Source organism: Onychomys torridus, chromosome 16, assembly GCF_903995425.1.
Source record: "Onychomys torridus chromosome 16, mOncTor1.1, whole genome shotgun sequence".
Taxonomy (NCBI): Eukaryota; Metazoa; Chordata; class Mammalia; order Rodentia; family Cricetidae; genus Onychomys; species Onychomys torridus.
This window is the reverse complement of record NC_050458.1, coordinates 44,156,980-44,169,491: the sequence shown is the minus strand read 5'-3', so window position 1 is coordinate 44,169,491 and position 12,512 is coordinate 44,156,980. Positions and strand designations below refer to the sequence as shown.

At 53.2% G+C, this 12,512-nt stretch overlaps 1 protein-coding gene across 1 annotated transcript; it reads right to left on the bottom strand.

Moving 5' to 3' along the window:
• Positions 1–1,396: 1,396 nt before the first annotated feature.
• On the bottom strand, positions 1,397–4,664 carry Lgals1 (galectin 1). Its single transcript, XM_036208636.1, has 4 exons — positions 4,582–4,664; positions 3,263–3,342; positions 1,804–1,975; positions 1,397–1,599 (listed from the first exon to the last, which is right to left on the bottom strand). The coding sequence occupies exons 1-4, from the start codon at positions 4,588–4,590 to the stop codon at positions 1,453–1,455; spliced, it is 408 nt and encodes a 135-aa protein (XP_036064529.1). The 5' UTR covers positions 4,591–4,664; the 3' UTR covers positions 1,397–1,452.
• Between the last annotated feature and the right edge of the window lie 7,848 nt (positions 4,665–12,512).

The following is a 12,512-nucleotide window of genomic DNA, read 5'->3' as shown; positions in this document are numbered from 1 at the left end:
TTCCTTCAGCTGTTTCCTGGGAAGAGTGTGTGTGTGTGTGTGTGTGTGTGTGTGTGTGTGTGTGTGTGTGTGTGTGTGTGATATGTGTGTGTGTGTGTGTGTGTGTGTGTGTGTGTTAGGGGTGGACAGTGGTGGCCCACGGACCTACTGCAGTTACTTGTGCTGAGTGGAACAGGACTCAGCTAAGAACAGCATCCCCAGGGAGGAGAATCTGGGCTAGTGTTGGGAAGACACCTGCTTCCAGAAGCCAAGAGTGAGCACACAGTGGCAGGCATACCCATCTCTGTGAGCCTAGCGAGCTACCTGCCTCCCAACCCCATTCCTTGCCCCATGTCCATGAAGGGGCCCACTCAGTCAGCAGCTTTTAGCCTAGTCTTCTAGCTGCCTTTGGACTCCAGGAGAGTAGCCATGTGGCTGAGGATCATGGAGCTAGGAAACCCACTTCCCCATGTGCTTAGCTACTGAGGAGTCATTTTGTCCCTCAGAGCCCATTTTCCCCCCTTCACATTGGCAGGCATAAAAAGGTAGTAAGAACCAGGCAGTGGTGGCGCACGCCTTTAATCCCAGCACTTGGGAAGCAGAGGCAGGTGGATCTCTGTGAGTTCAAGGCCAGCCTGGTCTACATAGTGAGATCCAGGCCAGCCAGGGCTAGTACACAGAGAAACACTATAAATCTCCCTTTTAACTACGTGGAGTTGCCTTAATATTTAAACCAATAAAAAAAAAACTGTCTCCCAAAAACAAAGAAGAAAAAAAGTAGTATAAGAGACCAGGAACTACAGGGCATTGACCATGATGTACCCAAGCAGGACTTGGCCTCCTCCTTAAAATCTCATTTAACTATACAACAGCCCTCGTGTGAATTGTGAACCGTCCCCCATGCAGAAATGATAAACCAAGACTCAGATCAGCTAATAAGCACAAAGCTTGTAGCAACAGCCTCTAGTCCCTTGCCTTACTACCCCATTCTAATGAGGTCTTGCTGTGTTGCCAAGCTAGTCTGAAGTGATGGTCTTGCCTCAGTCTCTCAAGTACTTGGTAAGTGTAGGGCTGCACACTAGTCCCAGCTGTCTCCACCATGTAGCCCAGGCTGACCTGATCTTAATAACTAGTCCAGACTGGTCTTGAATACTTGGCGATCTGCCGGCCCTAGCCTCATAGGTTTCAAGTATGTGCCCAGTGGCTTTCTGGCCCTCACGAAGGTAAATGAGGTCCTGTTGTTCATCCCTCCTCCACCTTCCCCTGTTCTGTCCCTGTCACAATGGGACTGGTTCACACTCTGTGGGCACTAAGCCCTCTATGGGACCAAGAGGGACACATGAGGAGTGAATGGAAGTGAAAATGGACAGGCCCGCTCACACAGACACACACACACACACACTCTCACATGAAGGTGTGGGTTGTGGGAGGCAGATGCAGCTGCCTTTATTGAGGCCTATGGGCGGGCTGGCATCACTCAAAGGACACACACTTGATCTTGAAGTCGCCATCCGCCGCCATGTAGTTGATGGCCTCCATGTTGAGGCGGTTGGGGAACTTGAACTCATGTCCATCTGGCAGCTTGATGGTCAGGTCAGCCTGGTCAAAGGTGATGCACACCTGGTGGGTGGAGAAGGGCAGTGAGCGACACCCTGGAGCGGCTCAGAGCCTGGGCAACAGCAGCTCCTACACAGGCGAGTCCCATTAGGCTCAGAGAAGCATGACGCTGGTAATCACACAGCCAGGAAGGGGCAGCCTGTCTCTGAACTAAAGCCACCCTGGTCCAGCCCACCCAGGGCCCCGCCCAGCCCCAGCCCTGCCCACCTCCACGGTGCTCCCGGGCTGGAAGGGGAAGGCAGGCTCCCGGTGCTCAGTCCCCCAGGCTCCACCATCTTTGCTGTTGCACACGATAGTGTTAGAGTCCCCGTGGGCATTGAAACGGGGGTTGAAGTGCAGGCACAGGTTGTCGCTGTCTTTCCCCAGGTTCAGCACAAAGCTAGGGAATGACAGGTAGGCTTGAGGCCATGCTGGAGAGCTCTAGACCCAAAGCTCACTGAGAAAATGCAACATCAGCCTCTGGCCATTAATGCACCTTGTTCAAACTCAGTCAACAGGAAGACCATCGGTCAACAGGAAGACCAGGAACCTGGATTCTAATTCTGGCCTCACTGTGTGAGTTGAGTTAGACCCTCACTGAGCCACAGTTTCTTTCCTGTCTGTACAATGGGCAGGGTGGGGTGTGGGCTGTGTGTGTGTGGTGGTGTGTGTGTGTGTGGGAGCCGCTGCCCTGAAGGGATCTCTCTCCCAGGTATGAATTGGGGTCAGCCCCTTCAGTCAAGGGGGAAGACCCTCCCGATGCTGTCCTGTCTTACGTATCTGAGTCCCTGGTGCCCAGCACAGACCAGGGCACGCTGCAGATGCTCCATCATTGTGAAGTAAAAGTGCAAAAATAATAATCTGGGATTTGGTTTGTTGCATGGAGCCTGGTTAGCAGTACTTGCCACCGAGGTCTGGTAGGAAGGAAGAGAAAAGAGGGCCCAGGCGCTCTGCCAGCTGCCTTGATAAATCTGGCCCCTGGCTTTCTCCACACCACAACTTTCCCTCCGGCTTTATTAGGAAACCCAGGCTCTTTCGGGTGGGGCGTGTGGAGGTGCACACTTTCAATCCCGGCACTGGGAGGCAGAGACCTGTGGGTCTCCGTGGAGGCTAACCTGGTTATCACAGTAAGTTCCGAGCTAGCCAGGGCTATAGAGTGAGACCCTGAGACCCTGTCTTCCCAGAAGAAAAGAAAAATAAAAAGGCATTCGTAGACTTCCCGAGCTTGGGTGACTGGTCTAAGGTCACATGGCTGCTGAGAAAATAGGCGATGGGACCGAGAAGGAAGCATTGAAAGAAAAGACTGTGCCCATAGCACCCCCCACCCCCACCCCCGGGCCAGGCAGCAGGCACGTGGGTGACCCCTCCCTCATCGCCCCCCCCCCATACACACCCCAGGCGGAAGGGGAGGGGACAAGCCCGGGTAGCTCTTGAGGCAGCAGCTGGTTTAGTTTAAGAAACTCCATCCCGGAGAGAGGGGGCGGGAGGGAAGGGGAGACCACGGTGAGGCGGACCAGACCCAGCGAGGAAGTGACTCACCCAGAAAACGCAGCATCTGCAGCTGGTCATTAACCCCCGACTAGCTAGGGAGAAGCGGTTCTGGCCGGCCACGCCCATCCCCAGCCTCAGGACCCGTGGCCTGCGAACCCCGCCTCTGCCTCCGCCACCCCCCCCACTCCATTCTCACCTCTTGGCGTCGGGGGCCACATCGCCCCGAACTCTGAGACACTCTCCAGGTTTGAGATTCAGGTTGCTTGCGACCAGACCCTGTGTAGACAAGACCACCTAGTTGCATTTAGAGCCGAGTTTAGGACATGGCCTCAGCTACCTGCAGTGGCCTGGGGTGTGGGCATGGGGTCATTCCCACCCTGGGTATCCTGATCAGCCCTAGGGGAAGCCTAGAGGGTGGGGTGGGGCGGGCAGGACAAGGTGTAAGTTCTAGTCTGGATTGTCCCTGTGGTTAGGGACAGTCTCCATTCCCAGCAGGGTCTGCTAATTTGAAAGTTAGGGCTGTCCTACAGAACAGAGCCTAGAAGATTCACCATGGTCAGCTTGGAGATTTTTTTTTTTTACTCGGAGTGGAGTCGGGGGAAGATGGAGTGTGACCTCCAAAGTCCTCATTTAGCTGAATAGAGATGTCGGTGGCTCCTCGGGGAGACAGAAAGCAGCCTGGACCTCTCTCATTCCCCTCAAGGCTCTCTTCTCTGCACAGAGGGCACACGCAGACTGGGGTGGAGAAGCCGAGGGGCAGGGCCGACTCCGCAGGAGTGCGGCAACGTGGATTTAGCAAGCTAGAGGAGAGCCCAGCAGATATCTGGGCATTGGGTGGGTAGGCAGGAGTTCATTTGTGCGAGGGGTTTCTCTGACATGGGAACGCTGTCCCTAAAGGTTTGTAGAGGGTTCGAGCCTCAGCCCGTGTGTCTGTGTGTGCAAAGGCACGCAGTTCTCTCGGCCCCCACCTAACCAGCAACCACGAGGAGCCCCAGCCTGGCCTGCGGCTTATCTAGGGCCCTGGGAGGTTTTTAAGTTTTTTCTGGAGCAGAGGGTGATCTCCTGGGCCCTGGTTCTGTGACTGGGAACAGCTGCACGGGGGGAGGGGTCAGGAGCCTCTAGAGTAGAGGACAGGGAAGCAATAAGCGAGTGGCCTTGGCCAAAATGTCCCCCTGCCTCCCCCTCCCCCCTCCCCAGGTGGCCACACCCTTCCCACTCCCACTTCTCAGAAAACTAACTACAAAGTGGCAGAATACTGAACCTTGCAAGACATAAGTATGCTGCGGGAACTCGAAGACATCCAGAACACTCGTAAGCCAGAGAGGCGCAAGGCTTTAGGCGGACTATGACACCCACCCCCATTTTACAGATGCAGCTACTGATGAGGATCAGAGAAAGCACCTGCCCAAGGACGCACAGCTGGGGCTAGAAGCAGCTCCCAGACTGGCCACTTTCCTATGCCCATCTGCTTCCTCTCAATCCCCTAGACCTTGGAGTAGAGGGTCTCGCACTCACACAGGCCATGACTGAAGCGAAGCGAAGTTTCCTTCGATCTGCTGCACCAGCTGTCCGAAGACTCCACCCGAGTGACCCGGCCCCAAGCCCTCCACGACCCTTTTAACGGGACCAGACCCGGTGAGCCCCGCCCCTCTGGTAGGCTAAGCCAACCGCATGCCAGGACAGGGATGGGGGCGGTACCAGAGGGCGGGGTTAATGGGTTCTAAAGCCAGTTTTAGAGCAGAGGTGACCAATCAGTGAGCACCTCTCCTTGGTCCCGCCCTCGGGGTCCAAGCGCCGCCCCTTATTCTTCTCCATCCCTTTCCTCCCACTAAAAAAAGATTTGTGCTGTGGCAGAGATTGGGGGAGCCAGTGGAAAATAGTTTGGGGATGACTTAGGCTGAAGAGTTGGCGGGAAGGGGCCTGGGGCCAGCAGGCAGAGAGCCCCTGGGGCCCAGCGCAGCTGGTGGGGGTATGTGTGAGTAGATGCCTGCACAGAATTAGAGCAGGGCTCCTCCTCGAAGAGGCTGCAGCCTGGCAGACCAGGGTGTGGCTCCGGCTGTGCCTCTGGCCTCTGTGGAAGGCTGAGAAGGACCACAAAGCCCAGGCCCCACCCGGGATTTCCCCGGAAGCCGCGGACTGTGGCTACAGCTCAGCGCCGCTGCTCACTAGGGCTAAAGAAAGACCGGGCTGGGCGCCAGGTCTGACGCTGGTGTCCTTGGCTCGTACCTCGGACTTCACCCCACTGCAGGGCCTGCAGAGAGTTCTGAGTGCCCTGGCTCTGACATCCCTGGGCCTACGAGGCAGCCTAGGGTGTGCCGGCTCTGCACCCTTGGCCTCATTCTCACTTTTGGAGACCAGACATGGCCAGCCACTTAGCAGACGTTTTCCTGAGCACCTACTATGTGTCTAGCCCTGGGCCGGCCTTGGAGGAGTCCAAGTTGAGTCCCTCCCAGGCCCTGCTCCCAGAATCCACGGTTTGGATGGAATCTGGCCTGGCCGGGAGTCTAATTAAATAACGCTGTGCTGGCTCTGGGGAAGGCGCAGACACCCCCTGGGGTGCGATGGAGACTGGACCCAGCATTCCAACTCAGCAAAGGCTTTGAGTTGAGAAGCACAAGTCTGGGGAACAAGCCGCCCATGAGTGTGAGGAGACAGTAGGAGGCAGGATCATGCAGGGCCTTGTGGGCCGGATAAAGGGTTTCACTGTCGCTTTGCCTGAGGGTCCTGGGGAGCTTCAGACAGTTATGGGGTGAGATGTGACTTAGGGAGGCTCACTGAGCCGAGCAGAGGGTTAGGTTGTTAAAAGGGCGCTTCGAAGCTGCTCTTGCTGAAAAGTCTGGACCCCTCCCTTGGGCCCAGGCTATTGGAAGGATGAGTCTGCCCTCTCTGGTCTTGTCTTGTATCTGTCACCTTTGGCTCACATTCCTGCTTGACGCAGCCTTCCTGACCTACCTTATCCTCCTTTTTTGTTTTTTGTTTTTGTTGTTGTTGATTTTTGTTTTTTTGAGACAGGGTTTCTCCATAGCTTTGGAGCCTGTCCTGGATCTCGCTCTGTAGACCAGGCTGGCCTCAAACTCACAGAGATCCACCTGCCTCTGCCTCCTGAGTGCTGGGATTACAGGCGTGCGCCACCACCGCCACCCGGTGCCTCATCCTCCTTCTAAGCCAAAGGCACAAAGATAAGCCACTGTCCCCAATCTGCAGTCACCTTGGATTCTGGAAAGAGCAAAGCCTCACAGGACAGCCCCTTCCCCACATGAGGGCAACTGTTCCTGAGGTGAGTCTGCACACCCTGGAGCAGGAGTGACCCTCTCCTGAGAACCTGCCTGTCCCCTGACGCAATGGGGCTTCTTTTGGACCATCCTGCAGGGCCAGTCTGCTCAAGTATGCATACCTCTTGCTATCTGCTTCGATTCTTCCAATATTTAACCTTAAAATGCATGGTGGCTCATGCCTATAATGCCAGCCCTTGGGAGACTGAGGCAGGAGGATTAGGAATTCAAGGCCACCACTGGCTACATGAGACCCCGGCTATAAAATAATAATAATAATAATAATAATAATAATAATAATAACAACAGCTAGCAGGGCAGTGGTGGCAAGACCTTTAATTCCAGCACCTGGCAGGCAGAAGCAGGCAGATCTCTGTGAGTTCAACGCCAGCCTGGTTTACAGAGCAAGTTCCAGGGACAGCCTGGACTACACAGAGAAACCCTGTCTCAAAAAATAAATAAATAGGGGCTGGAGAGATGGCTCAGAGGTTAAGAGCACTGACTGCTCTTCCAGAGGTCCTGAGTTCAATTCCCAGCACCCACATGGTGGCTCACAACCACCTGTAATGAGATCTGGCGCCCTCTTTTGGCCTGCAGGCATACATGCTGTATACATAATAAATAAATAAATCTTTAAAAATAAATAAATAAATATATAAAACATTGACAGCTAATACAGCAACAACTGCTCCCCTCAAAAACCAACACACATTAGCACCCTAAAAAAAGACTTGGGGTTACTGGATCCCTTTGTCTGTTCCCCTTCCCAGTGTGGCCACATTGACTAAATCTGTGCTTTTTACCATTACCCTCTTAGCCTCTTTTGAGAGAGTCTCCTGCAGCGCAGCCTGGGCTCGAACTTGCTGTACCTTAAACCTCTGATCCTCCTGTTCTTGCTTCCTAAGTACTGGAATTACAGGCCTGTGACATCATGCCTGATCTAAATTTTGTTGGGGATTGAACGCCGGCCTTCGTCCATGCTAAGCAAGCAAGCATTCTACCACCTACTTATCTCTTTAATTGGTATAGAGGCCAAGCCCTGCCTGTTGGCTGCCAGAGCTCCCTCTAATACCCTAAAGTCTCTGGTTAGTTAGAGGGGTTCTTAGTTCACACTCAGGAATTGGATGGGGAGGGCATGGAGAGTATAGGGAGTCCATGTTGCCATGTCCCTTTTGAAACTGTCATCTTGGAAGAGGGATGCAGATGTGGAACCATGAGTCAGTCACATCTGGAGGCCAGGCCAGCAATCTGCCTTCCCTCCCAGCCCAGGCTCAATCTCTAGCTCCTTCTTCCGGATGACGAAAGCCCACCCAGGATGGGAGGAGAGGGAAGCCTGCAGAGCAGGAGAGAGATGCTGTCAGATCTGGGGTGAGGTTGGGCTGCCTATCAGTCCCCAGCCCCACCTTCAGGCACTTACCAGGAAGCTAACCACAGAAGCTTCAATCTTTCCTGTGGGGCCTCCCCAGCCTTCAGTCTCAGGGAGGGACTGTCAGGGCCCCACCCAGGTCCTTGACTCTCCCCTATGTGTGGCCCTCTGCCACATCAGGACCTGGACACATCAGGCAGAATTCCAGGTAGAGGACCAGAGACGAGGCAGGCAATTGCCAGGCCAACCCAGGTGCTGGGAGAGCAGATCTCTAGGAGCTGTCCCTACCAGGTGGTGACTGGATAGGAAGACCTGCACCAGGAAGTGAGTGAGTGGGGAGGCCCCTTCTAGCCAGTCTGCACAGGCAGGCCATGGAAGAACATGGTATGAGGGTCGGACTCCTGACTGGGGACTGGGGACTGAGCTCCTGCTTCTAGCCTGCATATTCAGTGTCTCTATTTACAACTGTGCCTGAAGTCCACTTTCCTGCCTGGGGGTAATGTGGGGCAGGTCTCAGGGCATAGATGACCTTTTTTTAAAAATGGAGCTCATGGGGGTTTTGAGAATCTCACTCTGTGTAGCCCAGGCTGACCTGGAATTTACTGTGTAGCCCAGGCTGACCTGGAATTTACTGTGTAGCCCAGGCTGACCTGGAATTTACTGTGTAACCCAGGCTGGTCTGGAATTTACTGTGTAGCCCAGGCTGGTCTGGAATTTGAAGCAGGCCTGCCTGGGGTAGCAGGTGTGAGTCATTATGCCTAGCTGAGTTTAGGTTTTATAATCCCCTTGTCCCCTCTTCCAAGGTTACCTTCCTCCTTGTCTGTCAGAGCCTCACCCACCTATGATGTAGTGTGGATTTGCCAGATGCTAGTATCCTTTGTAACAAGCACTGTTTTTTTTGTTGTTGTTGTTTTGTTTTGTTTTGTTTTGTTTTTTTGGTTTTTTTCAAGACAGGGTTTCTCTGTAGCTTTGGAGTTTGTCCTAGAACTCACTCTGTAGACCAGGCTGGCCTCGAACTCACAGAGATCCACCTGCTTCTGCCTCCTGAGTGCTGGGATTACAGGCGTGCGCCACCACCGCCCGGCCGGCACTATGGTTTTTAAGGCAGGACGGACAGAGATAAAGTCCCTTCTGTGCCTTCCCTGAAGTCCTCAGGGCGTCGTCGGGGTGGCATCCACTTATCTGTCAGGCCCAATGCCCGGCGCCTTGCTTTCATAGCCTATCTCATCTGAGCATATCATCTCACCCTAGTGTCTGCCCATCTGGTGAACTCGTGCCCAGGGAACAGCAGCTTTGGCCAGGTCCCAAGCAGAGGCAGGAGGAGCGGGGAAAGATGGATTTGGATTTGGGGGCTGCAGCCCAGGGCCTTGGCTGTTCTGAATAACGTCCAGACCCTGGAAAGTAGCAATGATGCCAGTCATTCCTGGCTGAGTTGAGGGTTGCAGGTATTGAGGATTGCATGTACTGAGGATATGTTTTCTCTCTCCTCCTTCCCCAAGGCCAAAGCCCGGCCCTGGAGATTCTTCCTCAGATCAAGTAACGCAGCAGCCAGTAGAATCCTCTGGAATTCTGTCCTACACCCTGCCCTTGGATCTGGGCTTAGCTTGTCCATACAGGTCCCAGCCAGCAAGGCCCTTCCCGGCCCTCCAGCTCCTCCCCAGTCCTGACATGGTCTGTACTTCCTTCAGCCAGCACTGGCAGTGAGCCATGGAACACATGGATACCATCCACTGGCACCCACCAAGCTGGCTCCCACACTGAGTCCTTGGAGACAGAGCAGGGAGGGACCCCAGAGAGCCATGCCTGACCCGCTCCCCCACATCTTATATTGCAGTTTAAGGATGTGGGAACTAGAGAGGAAGGCCACCTGGCTGTGCTCTCACAGGAAGCTGGAGCTGAGGAAAACAGCGTGGACCCAGGGACCTCAAAAACTGCTTCATGCCAGGTGGTGGTGGTGCACGCCTGTAATCCCAGCACTCAGGAGGCAGAGGCAGGTGGAGCTCTGTGAGTTTGAGGCCAGCCTGGTCTACAGAGCTAGTCCAGGACAGGCTCCAAAGCTACAGAGAAACCCTGTCTCAAAAAACCATACCAAACCAAAACTGCTTCATGAAGCGCAGAAGGGTGTGTGTGGGGTACCTCCAACTCCTGATACCCTCTGCTAGCTAGTGCTGGTACCCTCCCCCACTGCACCTCCTTGGGGCTGCCCACTGTGCCAGCTTTCCAGGCAGCCAGCCACCTTCTTATCCAGTTTGGTCCCCACCTGGGGTCGGTCCTCTTCTGATCAGAAGCCCCAGCCTCCGGGGCTCAGGCCTAAGCCTTGGCATATTACTTTGAAATCATTGCATTAATTTTCTCTTGGCTGTGACAAAGATACCCGACCAAAGCAATTTGAGGGGCTTGTTTTGGCTTATGGTTGAAGTTACCGTCCATCCTATCAAGAAAGGCACCGTGGGAGGAGTGGGAGGCAGCTGGTCACGTGGTGTCTGCACTCCAGGAGAGAGAGATGAATGTTGGTATTCACCTCACTTTCTCCTTTTTTCCCCCAGCCCCTAGGATGGTGCTACTCACATTCAGGACAGGACTTGCTTCGTCAGTTAAGAAGACTTCTCTTGAAACATCCTCCCAGGCATGTCCTGTCGCCTAGATATGTGTCGCCTAGGTGCTTTTAAGTCCCGTGAAAATGAACCACCACAGCCCATTTCTTGTCAGCCTGATACTCAAATGCTTCACTTTCATACACAACACTTCACCTCTGGCCCCAAAGTCTCAGATTTATCTCTTATCACAAAAGACACTTAGTCCATCTCTAGAAGTCCAAACAGTTCTAACCCTGAGAGCCCACAGCCCAGATTCTTTCCTGAGATTGAAGACAACCTTCGCCATGAACTCTTAGAAAAACTAAAAAGCAAGTTGCTTCGAGTATACAGTGGTGAACAATCCCATGCCCATGGGGAAGAATGGGATCAGATGTAAACAAACCTGAAACCCATCAGAGAAAATACCGACCCAGAAGCTTCCTGCCAGGCATCTGGCATCCCCTGGGCTCTAACATGCTCCAGGAGTCCCAGCCACTCCAATTCTGTGGCTTTTCTCAGCAGACGTCCGACAGCGCTGGTTAACTCTAGCCTCTTAGGGCCTCTCGACTGGGACTCCAACCCTGCTACACACTTCCTGGAACCTCCATGACCTGGAGACTTGCAGTTTGTGTGCAGACTAGCTTGAAAAACTAGCACCTTGCAGATACGCTGCCCAGTTCTGCTGACAGCTTGATGCATGGTCTGGGCCCCTTTGCCACAGGTGTATCGTGTTCTGTGTGCCCTGGTGGGTGGACCTAGAAAACCCTTCCCTAGGTGGTGTTTGAACAGGGGATCCCTCCAGTAGTCTCAGATCACTTTCAAGACTGCATTTTTTTTTTTTTCCCTGAGACAGGGTGTCTCTGTGTAGCTTTGCGCCTTTCCTGGAACTTGAACTCACAGAAATCTGCCTGCCTCTGCCTCCCGAGTGTTGGGACTAAAAGTGTGGGCCACCACCACCTGGTTCAAGACTGCATTTTCACAAGGTGAGTCTGCTTCAGAGGTTGCAGTCTTGCTCCCAAGGGATCTTTCCTCTTATCTCAGGCACAGTACTGTTTCTCTGTCATGGCATTGATTTCTTGAACCATTGTTAACTGTTTTCTTTCTACCCAGCTTCTTTACAACCTTTTGCTCTTACTCACTTGAGATCTAAGAACGGTGAGCCACAACCATGCCACAGCTTGGATGCTGTGCTGTCTTGAAAATTCTGAACTAGTCCATTGCTTTTGAATACAGCCTCATACAACTTTTCAGGATATATGGCTACATTCTTGGCTAGAAGAGAACACACATTGCCTTTGGCCCTGTTCCTGATGGATCCACATCCCCCTCTGAACCCTTGTGAGTGAACATGGTATTTACTATTCACCTTTTTGTTTGTATTTTGGGCTTCAAAGGACCAGAATGGCCCACTACTCGCTGCTTAGAGCATCTGCGCTCCTCTAGGTGGCAGTCCCGGACTCTTCGACATCCCTCCCATAAACCAGCTCCGAAGGTCTATGAACCACATGAACAGGCTTTTTTCCACAACGGCAGCCCCACTTCCAACAGCAGTTTCCTGTGCTGATTCTAGCTGCTGTGATTAAAGGCTAAGGAACCAAAGGAAGAGGAAGGGTGTGCTCTGGTGAGGAAGACATGGCGGCAGGTGTGAGGCAGCAGGCCACACTATATTTGCCATCAGCAGGCAAACAGGGATGAACGCTGGGCTTGGCTTTTTCTTTCTCCTTCGTCAGTCTGGGTCCCCAACCTGTGGAACGATGTTGCCCACATTCAGGGTTGGCTTTCTTTTAGTGAAATCTCAGCATAGACAGGCATCATAGATATCCTCCAAGGTGTGTCTTCTTCCCAGCACACACATGGTGGCTCTAACTCTGGTTCCAGAGAGTCCAATACCTTTTTCCCACCTCCATGGGTGCCAGACATACACATCATACACACACACACACACACACACACACACACGCACGCACGCACGCACGCACGCACGCACGCACGCACCCACGCATGCAGGCAAGCAAGCAAAATGCTTACAAATTTAAACTTTTTTTTTTTTGTAGTCCTGGCAGTCCTGGAATTCCCTCTGTAGACCTTGAATTCACAGATCCACCTGCCTCTGCCTATCAAGTGCTGGGATTAAAGGGATGCACCACCACTGCCCAGCACTTAAGTCGTTTTAAAAAAGCAAAATTACTGCAATACAAAATTAATGTTTACTGTATTCAAACTCAGTAGAAT

Excerpts from the sequence above, each read along its gene's own strand:
- Lgals1 (XM_036208636.1), bottom strand. Across the intron at positions 1,976-3,262 it reads GTGGCCCCCGACGCCAAGAG|CTTTGTGCTGAACCTGGGGA; the intron begins GTGAGAATGGAG and ends GTCATTCCCTAG. Across the intron at positions 1,600-1,803 it reads AGCCCGGGAGCACCGTGGAG|GTGTGCATCACCTTTGACCA; the intron begins GTGGGCAGGGCT and ends TCCACCCACCAG.